General features: G+C 45.4%; 1 protein-coding gene across 1 annotated transcript in view; it reads right to left on the bottom strand.

Moving 5' to 3' along the window:
- Positions 1-16942, bottom strand: part of LOC125739920 (uncharacterized) — a 645903-nt gene that overhangs the window by 457041 nt on the left and 171920 nt on the right. The window contains exon 6 of the mRNA XM_049010480.1: positions 948-1145. Coding sequence (XP_048866437.1) covers positions 948-1145 — 198 coding nt within the window. The remainder of the gene's footprint in view (positions 1-947; positions 1146-16942) is intronic.

The raw sequence follows: 16942 nt of genomic DNA, 5'->3' as shown, positions 1-16942 counted from the left end.
CCCCTCCCCCATGGCCATGCGCACGATGGGTGCAGCTCAGCTGTAGGGGTAGGGCTCTGCTAAATAGAGCTTGCAGTACCTCCTCTTCCAGTGGCATCACCAGGTGCCCCCCATCTTGGGGGACCAGTGATTGGGCTGTGCCACCAGGCGGACCGGTACTTGGGAGGGTTCCAGGGGCCATTACCCACTGTACCGGGGCAGCTTTAGGGGGGTCTTCACTGCGATCGGCCGTGTCCCACGTCATGCTGCTCCCTGCTGAGCTCTGTCACCTTTATCCTCAGGTCTGACACCAATATTGTTCAGGTACCAGAGTCACAGATAAGCACAGGAAGGCTACAAAGATGGGGTTTCCTGATGTCTGCCAGTCATACTCACAACAGACACACAACGCAATACATGGTAAATAAGCAGAGCTATTTACACTATTTACACTGATGGCACCAGCCCAACATGCGACCTTGCTGTCCGATGGGCCCCCAATGAAACAACTTGTTTTGATTAAATGTTTTACTTACTATCACTGTATTTGCAAAAATAAAAGTTTAATGAATGATTAACTGATTATAGTATAGAATTAGCCTGCAATATCCTGTTTTGCTTTCCTGTTTATTTCGATTTCCATGTGTATGCCAATAACAGTAACCGACAGCCCAACTGAGCCTCTTTTACTGTATGTTTATTCATATATTTATGCTTTTATGAATTTAACATTCACTTAAAACTAAACCAAAGAATGTTACTTCTCATATTAAACCCCATGAAGTAGCACATTAACTCTTATTTCTCCCAGGTGTCATTTAAGGTTTTGTTCAATAATAAAATTTGGTTCCTCTTATATATTAAAATATTTTCTCCTGTGTTTGTGTTAATGTCCTTCCTTTAAGTCTGAATGACATGTTACATACTGTGCATCTCATTGGCTACAGTCTGCAGTACAGACATCTTACCCGCAGTGACTGACAGCTGCATCCATGTTCCCACAGCTGAACCTCTGCTGATCTCCACACCACACCAGTAGTAATCAGAGTCCCCAGTTTGCAGATTGTTCATGCTCACAGTGAAGACTCGCTGGTCAGGAACATCTCTGATTGACACATCATCCTTCGTCTGTGGAGAGTCACTGCGTACGATGGGAGTACATGAATCTGAAGAATAATAATCTCTGCACCAGTATTTCACATGTTGCTGATATATCTTGTCATAGAAACATGGGATGGTGACAGATCCTCCTCTGTGTACAGACACCCGTCCCACTGAGGACACACTGTCAGCACCTGTGGGGAAAACAACCATCTGAATTCACATTTTCAGCATCACAGTATCTCTGGTTAATATTATATATTATCAGTATGTGTAACACTTGTACCAGGAGTCATGGCACAGAGAGATGGGTTTAAGAGGACAGTGAGGAGGTGAAACAGCAAGACTGTCATTTTGCCATAAGAACAAGGGAAAGACACAGGAAAAACAAAGCAGGTGTGTTCTAGGGGAGGGTCACTCAGCTATCATCCCCATCAGGGGCACATAGCCAAGGTCCACATCATTTACTGACCAGGGACAGGGGGGGGCTGTATTGAATTGTTTTAGTGCAGCATTTGCCATTTGGGCAGCCCTATTTGAGGGTCTGAGAGGAAAATCAGTAGCTTAAGTCGCTGGTAATAAAGGAACAGTGAGGAGAATGAATGGGATCATCATTTTGTGGTGACCACACCCCTGTAACACTAAGGCTGTATTTGTAAATACATCAAATTTAGTCATTTTTGGCTTTTGAATGGCATACGGTAAGTACTGAACTGCATTTTAGCTAAGTGATCCATCTTCCACGTGCGTATCCAGTACAGAATCAGTGGAGCTGATCTGAGGCAGCACAGGGCACAAGGCAGTGGAACACCCAGGACAGGATGGCAGTCTGTCACAAAGGCAGGGGAACACCGAGGACAGGATGGCAGTCTGTCACAAAGGCAGGGGAACACCCAGGACAGGATGCCAGTCTGTCACAAAGGCAGGGGAACACCCAGGACAGGATGCCAGTCTGTCACAAAGGCAGGGGAACAACCAGGACAGGATGGCAGTCTGTCACAAAGGCAGGGGAACACCCAGGACAGGATGCCAGTCTGTCACAAAGGCAGGGGAACACCCAGGACAGGATGCCAGTCTGTCACAAAGGCAGGGGAACACCCAGGACAGGATGCCAGTCTGTCACAAAGGCAGGGGAACACCCAGGACAGGATGCCAGTCTGTCACAAAGGCAGGGGAACACCCAGGACAGGATGGCAGTCTGTCACAAAGGCAGGGAAACAACCAGGACAGGATGGCAGTCTGTCACAAAGGCAGGGGAACAACCAGGACAGGATGGCAGTCTGTCACAAAGGCAGGGGAACAACCAGGACAGGATGGCAGTCTGTCACAAAGGCAGGGGAACACCCAGGACAGGATGCCAGTCTGTCACATTGGAAGGGGAACACTCAGGACAGGATGGCAGTCTGTCACAAAGGCAGGGGAACACCCAGGACAGGATGGCAGTTTGTCACAAAGGCAGGGGAACAACCAGGACAGGATGGCAGTATGACACAAAGGCAGGGGAACACCCAGGACAGGATGCCAGTCTGTCACATTGGAAGGGGAACACTCAGGACAGGATGGAAGTCTGTCACAAAGGCAGGGGAACACCCAGGACAGGATGGCAGTCTGTCACAAAGGTAGGGGAACACCCAGGACAGGATGGCAGTCTGTCACAAAGGCAGGGGAACACCCAGGACAGGATGGCAGTCTGTCACAAAGGCAGGGGAACACCCAGGACAGGATGGCAGTCTGTCACAAAGGCAGGGGAACACCCAGGACAGGATGGCAGTCTGTCACATTGGAAGGGGAACACTCAGGACAGGATGGCAGTCTGTCACAAAGGCAGGGGAACACCCAGGACAGGATGGCAGTCTGTCACAAAGGCAGGGGAACACCCAGGACAGGATGGCAGTCTGTCAGAAAGGCAGGGGAACACCCAGGACAGGATGGCAGTCTGTCACAAAGGCAGGGGAACACCCAGGACAGGATGGCAGTCTGTCACAAAGGCAGGGGAACACCCAGGACAGGATGCCAGTCTGTCAGAAAGGCAGGGGAACACCCAGGACAGGATGTCAGTCTGTCACAAAGGCAGGGGAACACCCAGGACAGGATGCCAGTCTGTCACAAAGGCAGGGGAACACCCAGGACAGGATGCCAGTCTGTCAGAAAGGCAGGGGAACACCCAGGACAGGATGCCAGTCTGTCAGAAAGTTCTCTTAGGAATCCATTCCAGTCAGATTTCCTGTTCCTTCAACTACGCATGGCTATATCTGTAAATCTGAATATTTTTCTGATTAACATTCTGGTCAAAATATTCTGTATAATATAATTCTGATCTGCTGTTTTTGGTGTGTAATTCACTCCAACCTAAATCCGTAAGACAAAGTTGGATGCAGAATTCCATTCTATCAGGGTATATGAATTTATACACAGAACAGCCACAAGACAGAATAAGACCATTCCTGTTTACTGCTGCCACATATTGGAAAAAAAGAAGACTGCAGTCAGTTCTGAAATCATCCGGTCAGTCTACATTTAACCTCTGCACTCAAACAGGAAGTGACAAAAACCATAATAGGTGATCCCTTGTTCTGCATTTAATGAAAAAGAGAGAGAGTGGTAAGGAGCGTATGCTGATACAGCACATTACCTCATTACTGCACTGCTTTGGATGGAGTGGAACAGTATTACGTTTTTTTTTCCAGTGGCTGGAGGTCATTACCAATCCTTCACTGCCCCAGTGAAACCAGTTGCTCAGCAGTCTGACAGGGCAGCCAGCAGGGGCTGCAGCCCCATGGCTGATGATTTTAGAGCAGCTGAACAGAAACTCCTCTGACGTGTGGAGATTGAGTCTCCCTGAAGAGTACGCTTGTCTTGAAGCCGTACCTATCAGCAGTAGGTTGGTGTAGCTCACACTTAAGTTTGACACAAGCCTAATCAGGTAGGAAGCCGCCTACACACATGCCATGGCAGAGCCCAAGATGCAGCGTAACCCAATGCTAAATCCAATCTATAGGGTCACCTCACTGCGGATTAAGGGTTATGATGAGCAGCTGCATCTTTTAGGACCAGAACATGTTTTTGCGGAACAGAGGAGGTGCTGTTGGGTTCTCAGGGGAAAGACAACAGTCCAGAGAAACAGTTAGGATGTATTTCGTGTCACAGACACCGTGGTTAATCCCTCACATGGCTGATTTGCCACCCTCTAGTTTGAGACTGCATTGTTCAGCATTTTACTCTACCGGTATGGACTGATTTGGTCCTTTCTTAGTGAAGATCGGTAGGAGACAGGAGAATCACTGAAGTATCATTTATAAGTGTCTCACTACAAGAGTGTTGTACCTAGATGTCATGCTTAGCCTTGACACAGACTCATTCCTCGTCATTATGTAACTGTACTGCATGGAGAGGGAAGCCAGGGCACCAAGTTTAAGGGAGCCACTGTAGTACTGAGCTGAGAGGCTCTTAATGCTTTAGGATCCTCTATAAAGGAGCAACTGGCAGCCCAGCAAATCACTTCCCGCATTAATCCACCTAGTGCTCCACCTGCTCAGTGAAGGCAGCCTTGTACAGCACCTTAATCCCATATGCTGCAGACTGTACTAGCTAAGGAAGAAGGGATTAAGTGTCCTTGGATGTAGCTGATCCTGATCCTATCTCACCCAATACTCCCCTGATGGGGCGGCCAAATTCAGCCCTTCCGCAGGTGATCTACCCCACATCAGAGCGACTCAGCCGAAGGAGATGGAGCCAGGTACTTGCTGACCAGCTCTGGAGGAGCTTCATCAGGGACGACCTGCTAACCCTCCAGACCAGGGACGACCTGCTAACCCTCCAGACCAGGGACGACCTGCTAACCCTCCAGACCAGGTATGACCTACTAACCCTCCAGAACAGGCAGAAATGGCAGATGGACGCAGCCAACCTGGCGAATGGGACTAAGGTTATGATTGTGGATCCTCAAACACCTCAAGCACGGTCAGTGTGGTTAACATGGTTAACATCCACATATGTGTTCTAATCGGCTCCCTGCTGAGATCATCTCCATGTATAAACTGGCATCTCCAGTATCTAAATTCTCCTCCCCTCTTTACATTTGGTTTCACTTATTTCTCAGTTTTTGGGAAAGTGTCTCTGTATAATGTACTTTTTCTGGTAAACTCCAACCTGGCTCTTCCTCGTTTCTCATTGATGAAAAGCCTCTTACTTGCTTTATTCCTTGCACTTCACACCATTTAATGTTCTTTAAGGTCACATAAGGTCATCCTCTGATTTATGAGTCACAGCCGTGTAAGCTGACAGTCGTCTCTGGCATTAAAAAGCTGCTTCTACCCTCTACATGGATACTGTAGTTTCTGGTCGTTCCCAGTGTCTCCTGCTTTGTTTTGTTCTTGTTACTGCTGTCTTAGTAACTTTGAGCCTGGAAGCAGCCTGCTGCGCAGTGTAACCTTCTGCCAGCAGATCCAGGATTAAACCAGGATTTTAAGAAGCTGATCGGTTTAAAAATATAGGAGTGATATCTTAATTTTTTCCAGAGCTGTATAATATAGAGCCTTGTGCTGATTGGGTGTCAGACAGCGGTTGGATCTGCCCTGGTTATTCCCTGGAAAACAACCCCCCCCCAGCAATATATCCAGCAAAACACACAGACCCCCTTCATGAGTAAGGCTGTCGGGCTCATTTAGTATTTATCTAAGCAAATTCAAGCATAAATGATTCACAATCATATTTTAGGTCAATACTTACGTTCAGTGCTGGTTGTGGTTGTATTTCTCAGACTGACAGTAATATGAACTGGGATCTGCTGGTATCTATCATCACACCAGTACCAGCCTGTGTCCTTCCTCTCCAGTCCCCTCATTGTCACACTGAAGACTTTATTCACTCTGTCATGCCTGATCAGGACAGGCCTCCCATCCAAACCCGAAGACCTTGACACACAGGAGCCCCCCATCCTACACCATGACATTTTACCGTAATAGTACTTAGAGTGACACTGAACACTGACACTGTCTCCTTCCACACCCGTCACCTCCTGTTTGTCCACTGACAGCCCTGGGGAACCTGAACACAGATTAGGAACGAACACTGATATTTACATAACAATAAAATAGTCATAAATGTGAGCCAGTTAATATTGATGTTTCTCCATATATTTTTTAAGTATATAAAACTAAACCAGAACACATTTCTTAACATCTTACAGTACTTATCATATTTAACCTCCTGAAAGCTCATTTAAACTGTCACTGTTACTTCTCCCAGATCTCATTTCCAACTAAAATTTGGTCCCTTTTAAATATTAACGAAGTTTTAAAATACTGAAATATAATATTTTCTCCCGTGTTTGTGTTAATGTCCTTCCTTTCTGACTGAATGACATGTTACATACTGTGCATCTCATTGCCACAGTCTGCAGTACAGACATCTTACCCTCAGTGACTGACAGGTAAACCCATGTTCCCACAGCTGAACCTCTGCTGATCTCCACACCACAGGAGTAGTAACCAGAGTCCCCATCTGTCAGATTGTTCATGGTCACATTGAAGACTCGCTGGTCAGGATCATCTCTGATTGACACTTTACCAGTTTTCTTTGGATAGTCAGTGCGTACTATGGGAGTACAACTCAAGTAACTCCCTCTGCACCAGTATTTCACATGTTGCTGATATATGTTGTCATAGAAACATGGGATGGTGACAGATCCTCCTCTCTGTATAGACACCAATCCCACTGAGGACACACTGTCAGCACCTGTGGGGAAAACAACCAACTGAATTCACATTTTCAGCATCACAGTATCTCTGGTTAATATTATATATTATCGGTGTGTGCAACAATTGTACCAGGAGTCATGGCACAGAGACATGGGTTTAAGAGGACAGTGAGGAAACAGCAAGACTGTCATTTTGCATAAGAACAAGGGAAAGACACAGGAAAACAAAGCAGGTGTGTCCTAGGGGAGGGTCACTCAGCTATCATCCCCATCAGGGGCACATAGCCAAGGTCCACATCATTTACTGACCAGGGATGGGGGGGCGACTGGACTGAATTGTGTTTCAGTCCAGAATTTGCCATTTGGGCAGCCCTGTTTTAGGGCCAGAGAGGAAACCAGGTCCTTTCTTCCACATCTTACACAGGGTCAGTACAGTACAGGGAGCATGAAGCTGATCTGAGGCAGCACAGGGCACAAGGCAGGGGAACACCCAGGACAGGATGCCAGTCTGTCATAAAGGCAGGGGAACACCAAGGACAGGGTGCCAGTCTGTCACAAAGTCAGGGGAACACCCAGGACAGGATGCCAGTCTGTCACAAAGGAAGGGGAACACCCAGGACAGGATGCCAGTCTGTCATAAAGGCAGGGGAACACTAAGGACAGGGTGCCAGTCTGTCACAAAGTCAGGGGAACACCCAGGACAGGATGCCAGTCTGTCACAAAGGAAGGGGAACACCCAGGACAGGATGCCAGTCTGTCACAAAGGCAGGGGAACACCCAGGACAGGATGCCAGTCTGTCACAAAGGCAGGGGAACACCAAGGACAGGGTGCCAGTCTGTCACAAAGTCAGGGGAACACCCAGGACAGGATGCCAGTCTGTCACAAAGGCAGGGGAACACCCAGGACAGGATGCCAGTCTGTCACAAAGGAAGGGGAACACCCAGGACAGGATGGCAGTCTGTCACAAAGGCAGGGGAACACCCAGGACAGGATGCCAGTCTGTCACAAAGGAAGGGGAACACCCAGGACAGGATGGCAGTCTGTCACAAAGGCAGGGGAACACCCAGGACAGGATGCCAGTCTGTCACAAAGGCAGGGGAACACACAGGACAGGATGCCAGTCTGTCACAAAGGCAGGGGAACACCCAGGACAGGATGCCAGTCTATCACAGGGCAAACACTCACACACAGTCACTATGGGCACTTTTACAGGAATCATTTCACCTGGACTATGTATTCTTGAATATAAAACCAGAGAGCTCATAGGAAACCAGTGCAGATACAGGGAGACCATGCAAACTCCCCAGAGAGAGCTGGGCCAGATACTGGAACCACAAGCCTGGAGGTGTGAAGCCCCCATGCTGCCCCCAGTCTCTACCAGCTAGAGCTTAATTACTTCTCCAAACCTGCTGCAGAATAAAATACAACCAGGTCTAATCTGAAGACCAATTCATACTTTCCTTTTCTGCAGGTGATGTAAGATCTGGTGAGGTGATGTAAATTTCATCATCAGGGGCGTGTAGCCCAGATTTATTTTTTTTATCTGCCGGAGATTGACCAGATGTTTCCAGTAGGTGGCAGCCCTGACTTTTACAGAGCAGAGGTCAACCAAGAAATAGCAGAAGAAGAATAATTGTTGCAGGAGATGTGTAGGTATCCGCTTATCTATTTTTTACATTTTTACTGTCCAGATCATTTTTACTGTCCAGACATTATACCACGGTATACAGTATTTTCAAAAACAATACTACTCTGCCCAAGCCCCTACTAACAACTTTAAAACTGTTTGTACAATTCAATTCAAAAGCAGCCTCACTAAAATAAAAATATATGCATACATAGTTATGTAGACAAGCATGTGACATTAAGTTTAGTTAAAGTGCAACTTTACAAGCTACACTGACCATCACCTGCACTGTTACTGTTCGCCAGTCTGATGGCAAACATTGTCTGTAGTCTTTGATCTACTCCAAAGGGGTTTAATTTACGTAGGAAATACAGTCACTGCTGGACTTTTTCACAGTGATCTCTGTATTGTCACTAAATCTCAGTCTGTTATCAGACATAGTACCCAAGTATTTGTAGGTCTGGGCAACTCTAACATTAGTGCCATGAATTGCTGTTGCGGGATGTGAATGTGGTTTAGTGAGAGGATCATATCTTTTGATTTGGACACATTTCAATCCAGAAAGGATTTATCACACCAGTCTACAGATTCTTGTATTATGGGTTCATGCGAATGATCTGACCAACTGAGAAGAGGCATGATGACACTGTTATCAGCAGTATGCAGAGTAAAAAGTAAAGGAGAAAGTACACAACTCTGCAGTGAGCCAGTGGAGGCAGAGATGGATTCAGATGTTCAGTCATATATAACTACTGTCTGAGTTCTGTTAGAGATGAAACTGATAATCCATCTCATGAGCTGACAATCCAAATGAAAACAAGATATAAGCTGTCTGACAAGTATGTGAGGTTGTACTGTTGTGCTGCCCTCATTACACGTCCTGTACATGACTAGACAGCCAGCTAACTCTTTCCCACATCAAGACTCTGAAGACAGCGTGTTCCTTTGTACACAGGTTTACTGAGCAGGGAAAGTGTAAAACTGAAAGTACAAAAACGCTACCATTTACTTACAGGCGAGTTTGCGTTTCATGTACATACCTAAACAGTGCAATATACAAATATAAGTTTATCGCTCTGTTCTTTACTGCAAATATATGTTTAACCAAAAATATAGTGCTATAGTATCAAACACCAAAACAAGGATTGGTGCTCACAGATAAAATAACACAATACATACCCACGATGCTACTGAAGGCGCAAGATGTTTGCAGACGCTGTAGTAAGAGCAGATTTAACAGTGTTTGTGTGCAGCTCATTCCACTACTAGCTCTAATGCGCAAGTGTGGTTACGTGGTGAATACGCAAGCAAGTAGTAGTGATGGGAATTCCGGCTCTTTTAAAAGAGCCGACTCTTTCGGCTCCCAAGTGGCTCTTCAGAATTTTTTTGGTGCTTAAATGAATTTATTACCAGAAATAATGTAAAATTATTAGTGAAATGAATTACTATGGTTGGAAATCACGTGCAATCAATTTAGCCAGTTCCTCATCAATTGTTTTCTGTTTTACTGGAGTCATAGCTTTTTGCACAAACTGTCTCTTAAAGCTCTAGGTTCTTAACTCCCTCACTTTTCTCTTGTGCATGAGCATAAAGCACCTAAATCATTAGCATGATATAGAAAATATTCTCAGACACTTATTCTGAACAGCAGAAATGTCGTCATACAGCATGTGAGGGTGAGACTCTGTATAAACACTGTGCTGCATACAGAGGGTCTGACCTCAGGCCTTTGGTTCAGTCTTTACTATGTTTTATACAGTTTAAGTACCACTTCAGTAGGTCCTTTTAATATCTGTGGATCAGTAGGAAACAAGAGGTGTAATAGGAAAGTGTCTCTGTAAGACATGGGTGGGGGGTGTCCTGGGGGGGGGGGGCAAAGTCAGGTGATGAGCACATTGATTCTCTTCACCTGGGTCTTATCAGCCGTCCTATCAGACTGAGAGCTGTTTGTGTTTCTCTCAGCTTCCAACAGACACACACAGACGCCCAAGTTCACAGCCTGTTGTTTCATTACAGAGATTCTTACAGATAAAACACAGATAAAATACACTTATTTGGGTCTTACTGACCTCAGGTCTGTGGATACTGACACTCCCTCCCGGATTCTCCATATTTTCACTGTTTCTCTGTCTCTGTCTGTGACCAGGACTCCTGGAGTCCGATAAAAACCCACTTTCTCCCCTCCGCTTGGTTTATACAGGTTCTGCACTCTTCTGTTCCGTTTACATGGGGTGTCGCTCCTTCTCACTAACTGACCACAAACTTTATGGTCATGCTGCCTTTGCACAGCCCACCTGACCAACATCATCACGTACAGTAATGCCTGGCTGTGGCATGTGTGGCTGGGGCTCTACAACAGCAGGATACTGTCTACAAGACAATAAACTTCCTTTGCAAGAAAGACAAAGTATAGCAGCACTGAGATACAGTGACTGATAATTAAGTGAGCTGTCCTCACCTTCTGCTTCTATACTCAGCAAAAAAAGAAATGTCCCTTTTTCAGGACTGTGTATTTCAACAATAATGTTGTAAAAATCCAAATAACTTTACAGATCGTCATTGTAAAGGGTTTAAACAATGTTTTCCATGCATGTTCAATTAACCATAATCAATTAATTAACATGCACCTGTGGAATGGTCGTTAAGACCTTAACAGCTTACAGAAAGTAGGCATTTAAGGTCACAGGTCTAAAAACGCAGGACACTAAAGAGACTTGTCTACCGACTGTGAAAAACACCCAAAGAAAGATGCCCAGGGTCCCTGCTCATCTGCGTGAACGTGCATTGGGCATGCTGCAGGGAGGCATGAGGACTGCTGATGTGGCTAGGGCAATAAGGGCCATGTCCGCACTGTGAGACGCCTAAGACAGCGCTACAGGGAGACAGGAAGGACAGCTGCTCATCCTCGCAGTGGAAGACCACGTGTAACAACACCTGCACAGGATCGATACATCCGAATATCACACTTGCGTGACAGGTACAGGATGGCCACAACAACTGCCCGAGTCACACCAGGAACACACAATCCCTCCATCAGTGCTCACATCACCATCGGACTGAGCTTGTTGTCATTGCAGGCAATCTCAATGCCTTGCGGTACAGGGAAGACATCCTCCTCCCTCATGTGGTACCCTTTATGCATGCTCATCCGGACATGATCCTCCAGCAGGACAATGCCACCAGCCATACTGCTCGTTCTGTGCGTGAGTTTCTGCATGACAGCAATGTCAGTGTTCTGCCATGGCCAGCGAAGAGCCCAGATCTCAATCCCATTGAGCATGTCTGGGACCAGTTGGATTGCAGGGTGAGGGCTAGGGCCGTTCCCCCCAGAAATGACCAGGAACTTGCAGGTGCCTTGGTGGAAGAGTGGGGTAACATCTCACAGCAAGAACTGACAAATCTGGTCCAGTCCATGAGGAGGAGATGCACTGCAGTACTTCAAGCAGCTGGTGGCCACACCAGATACTGACTGGTACCTTTGATTTTGAGCCTCCCTTCATTCAGGGACACATTGTGAAACATTTTTAGTTTATGTCTTATGCTGTTGACTCTTAGTGTTCATACAAATACATTTATTTACACATTAAGTTTACTGAAAGTAAAAACAGTTGAAAGTCAGAGGACATTTCTTTTTTTGCTGAGTATACTTCCTGGGGGGAACTTCTCCCTCTGTTGTGACCATACCCCTCTCCCCCCGCGCCCCCAACACCCAGATCACCTAGTGCTGTCTAACTGGACCAGCCGTAAGCTTCTAGGCGGCCTGTTGGCTGGGGGGCAGGGCCTGGTCTGGACTGACTTCCTGATGCTGTAAGGATTGAACTCATTCAATAAACAACTATCTGTTCAGCTTATTCATGATTACGGAATATAAAGAATATATATCATTCATTCATTCATCCATCCTTTGGAGAAAAATATCTGCAAGGGAACAAGGACACGTATTTCACTATTATACATTGTTTCACCACAAGCGGACAGACATTTTCATTTTCTACATTTACATAGAGTGTCATATACTCTGCCTTTCTCCTCCTTGTCAAAGTCCTTTCTAAAACTGAAATAAAAATTCTGAAAATATTTAATAAGCTGGTTGGATACAGAATAATAAATTACGGTTATGACAAAAGTGTTCATATGCCATGTCACCCACATTCAAACTGAGATTAATTATTTCATTAATATATCATAATAAATTTATGATGGACCTGGATTAACTAATAAAGAGTACAACTGTAACACTGGCCTTTGCTGTAATTATTAACCATCTATAATCACCCATTCTGCACAGATTTAGTAACAATCCCTACATGGCAGAAAAATGTCTGAAATAGTCTTTAACGTCTGACAATAAAACCTAAATTTTTACTAAATTAACAAGTTTTAAAATATGGATTTAAATGAATATACACAAAACACATGGCTGTATCACTGGTGTCTGTCTGTGGGAAAAGTCTGTGTATTTGTCATTTTACAAAGATTCATCATAAACTAGAATTAGCCAAATCCAGAGGCTTTAGTTCAGCTCCCAGGTGTAACATGTAGATCAGACACTCATGTATTTGATAAAGAGCAGGACCTGTATTATGGGATGTCTCCCTTAGGGGTAATGCTGATATGAAAGTAAACCTTTTATTCCAGTCATACAGACACATAAAACAATCAGGGCACAGGGATGGAGTACATCCTGGATGGGACACCAGTCAGTCACAGGGCACACAGACTCACATTCCTATTTAGAGACACCAATTAGCCTGACTGCATGTCTTTGAACAACACAAGGAAACACACACAACTTACAGAGAACATGCAAACTCCATAAAGACAGCATTAGTGAGATTCAAACATGGAGGTGTGAAGCAACAGCACCATCTACTGGGCCACTGGGCCACCCGCATAGACACTATTGTCTCAGCAAATTGCCCTATTCAAGAACAGTTAAAAAATGTTAACAATTCCCATCCCTACATATCCCTGTATCCTTACCTCATATTCAAGCCACTCGGACAGGTGACAGAGGGCCGGTATGGGAGTGACAATAGGGTTAACCCACAGGCATGTTTTCGGAAACAAACAAATTATGTATACATTTGTTTCATCCATTTTGGAAGATGAGATGCAGGGTGGCAGTGATAACTCCTCTGAGGCAGCAATCGCGTCACGCCCAGAAAAACGAAACCCGTTCATGCTAGCTTTCCAGGCAGCGAAATGTGATGAGCAGAGGGTGAAGCTGCCACCGGCTGTGACAACGTTCGTGGTGCAAGGTTTGCATCCTTTCACCACAGTAGAGCAAAAAGCTTTTTGGTTGGTACTAGTAGTGAAATGCTTTCATTAGTAAGTTTAAGTAAGTTTAACATGTTCGAGTGTTAAGAAGATGGCCTGGTTTTGTGGTAATGTGCCCGTGTGCTTGTTACTACAGTGTAATACGAAATATTGGTACCACTTTACAATAAGGCTCCCCTTTGTCACTTAGAAATGGTACTGACTCATTAAGAAATAGAAAACTGTAGTATAACTTGTTTATAATTGTCTATTAATGATTTATGAAGTGTTACAACTTAATTTATAACCCGCTTATAAACCATTCATAACCCCTTTATAAGGGTAGCCTTATTGTAAAGTGGTACCGAGATATTTTTATTTTAACTTACTCATAGCTGACTCTTAGAGTAACAGCCAGTACCCATACAGTGACACAATGAGAGCCCTCATTGAACTGTATGGACAACCACAGCCTTACAGCATATTGTTATGCTGGTAGATGGGCCTAACATTATATGCAGAGATCTTAGAGGGTTCAGCAAGTTGTCATTGACTGTACGGACACTCATAGGAATGTCAAATCAGCTTGATCAAGAGGGTCTGACAGAGTTGAGTTGTGGGTCTCATGTCTCCACATTACTGGTTAAGCTGCCATATGATCTGAGAGCTAACTTTAGGAGATACATTAAGGCACCATAGGTAAAATTACTCGTGACTGTGGAGACACAGAATACCCTAGACATGCATGATATCCTGGATGATAGCTGGTGTTAAGGAAGCGAGGCATAGTGCAGGCAGAAAAAGAAGGTGACAATCCACTGGCAGCTCTGAGACATGGGGGGGGTTATTACAGAAACTAAAGCACTGGTAAAACTACAAAGGAAAGGACCACAAGGGGTCAAAAAGCAAAATAGGGAAAACAATGACTAACTACAAGGAATGACAAGGAAATAAGATCTAGGAACAAAGCAACACAGGAACAAGGAGCAGGAACAAGGTAGGGAACTCATACTGCACCACACGGTACCATCTAACATTCCAACACAATAACCTACTCAGAGAAAAGAACACAAGCAGGCACTAAAATACACAGATAACGAGTACTAACAAAAGGTAGGTGTGAATACACAAAACAATCAATCAATTAGAACAGACACTTTAAATAGGACACAGGTGGAATTCACTAACAAAATCATGGAATAAAGATACTGACAGAGAAAAATGGAAACAAGTCTCATCACTCAGTACAGACAGGAGACTGAGGCAGTTAAGAGACTCGAGGATTGTACAGTTAAAGTTTCAGTCAAAGGCGTTGACCGATATGCGAAACCAGTTTTCCTCCTTTAGCAGTCAATATGGAAGCTATTCCTGCTCACCTTAGAGGAGCTGAGAAGCATCTAGCTAGAGGCTCTGATACAGCTACAGATTATTGTAGGAAAATCACTGAATTAGTTGAAGCTGGCTATGTGTGTAAGGTTCCACCAGCCACCGCTGAGGGCAGTCCTGGGTGGAACATCCCACGCCAGTTAGTTTAGCATAACGGCAAGAACAGACTTGTCTTTTATTGCTCTTTCACCTACAGGGGTCTGAGCCTAAATGAATATCTTTGGCCGGCACTTGATGCTTTGCTGTTTTGATTCCTCCTCCGTTTCCAGGAGTGCAAAGTAGCCATTAGTGGTGATGAAAAGAGCATGTTTCTCCAGCTGTGAATGCTTAAGGAGGACCAGCCCCATCTCAGCTTCCTGTGGCACAATCTGAACAGGGAAAACCTACCTGATGTTTATCAGCAGCAGTTTCTGCACTTTGGGACCGCCTGCAGTCCCTACTACACCACCTTCGTGTATTATAAGCATGTGATGGACCAAAGTCAGTCGGGAGTAGATGGACGCTCCTCACTTGAACACTGTTTTTATGTAGACATCTGCGTTCAGATCTTAGCTACACCCATGGAGGCTAAGGAACATGGGATATAACAACCAGATTCCTGTTACCAGTCATTATCCGAGGCTCAACAACATCCCCCCGGAGATAGCGAGATCATCGGGTGCTCCTTGGATTGTTATCGTTCCGCCAAGCGACGGAAGGAACGAAAACAAAAGCGGGGCTGCGGGTCAGGCGTGTTAGTCAGGCCAAAGAAGCAGCCTTTTAATCCTCCGCTTCCCAGCATTTTTCTGACCAACGCACGGTCGATCGTCAACAAAATCGACGAACTGAACCTCCTACTAACCGGACATCCACTCGTCCGCGATTGCTGTGGCTTGGTCGTCACGGAGACGTGGCTACGAGAGGAAATTCCCGACGCCTCGATGCAGCTAGCAGTCCGCACAATGCACCGCAGCGACATGAAGGCTGCAGCCGGAAAAAGCAGAGGTGGAGGTTTGTGCATTTACACACATAACAACTGGTGCACAAACACTAAGATCATCACCACAGTCTGCTCCCCGGACATAGAGGCAATGTCTGTTGTGTGCAGACCATTTTACTTGCCTAGGGAACTGCCTGTAGTGTTAATAACCGCTGTTTATATACCTCCGGATGCTATTGTTAGCTCCGCCCTTGCCTATCTGCATGATTCAATTTCTGAACAGCAGTGGACATATCCAGAGGGAGTACACATCATCGTAGGGCATTTTACAAAAGCATGCTTAAGCACTGTGCTGCCTAAATTTGTTCAACGTGAAATGCCCCACGAGAGGGAATAACACCTTGGACCATGTATACACAAATATCAAGCGAGCCTACAGATCTGTTCCCCTCCCCCATCTGGGTATGTCTGATCACCTCTCCCTGCTTGCTGTCCCGGCATACATACCACTGAAGAAAAAGACAAAGCCCATCACCAAGACTATTAACACCTTGTCTGATGTAGCTCTGGCTCAGCTTCAGGACTGTTTCGCCCTTACAGAGTGGAGTGTTTTTGAACATGATGACCTAGAGACTTATACCTCTGCAGTGCTGGGTTACATCACGCATTGCATGGACACTGTCACCATGGAAACACGGGTCCAGGTCTACCCCAACCGTAAACCCTGGACGGGTAAGGTTCAGGCACTGTTAAAAGCACGTAATTCTGCTTATAAATCTGGGGACCAGGATATGTACAGGAGAGCAAGAGCAGACCTTAAAAAAGGCATCAGAGAAGCAAAATGGGCCTATTCAAGTAAGCTATCGAATGACCTCTCAGACAATAATCCCAGAAAGGTATGGGAGGGATTGAAACAAATTACTAATTACAAAGGCAGCGGGACATTATGGGAAACATGGACATTTCATTAGC

Source organism: Brienomyrus brachyistius, chromosome 4 (assembly GCF_023856365.1).
Source record: "Brienomyrus brachyistius isolate T26 chromosome 4, BBRACH_0.4, whole genome shotgun sequence".
Lineage (NCBI taxonomy): Eukaryota > Metazoa > Chordata > Actinopteri > Osteoglossiformes > Mormyridae > Brienomyrus > Brienomyrus brachyistius.
Note: the sequence above shows the minus strand (reverse complement) of the source record. Positions and strands in the feature narration are given on the sequence as shown.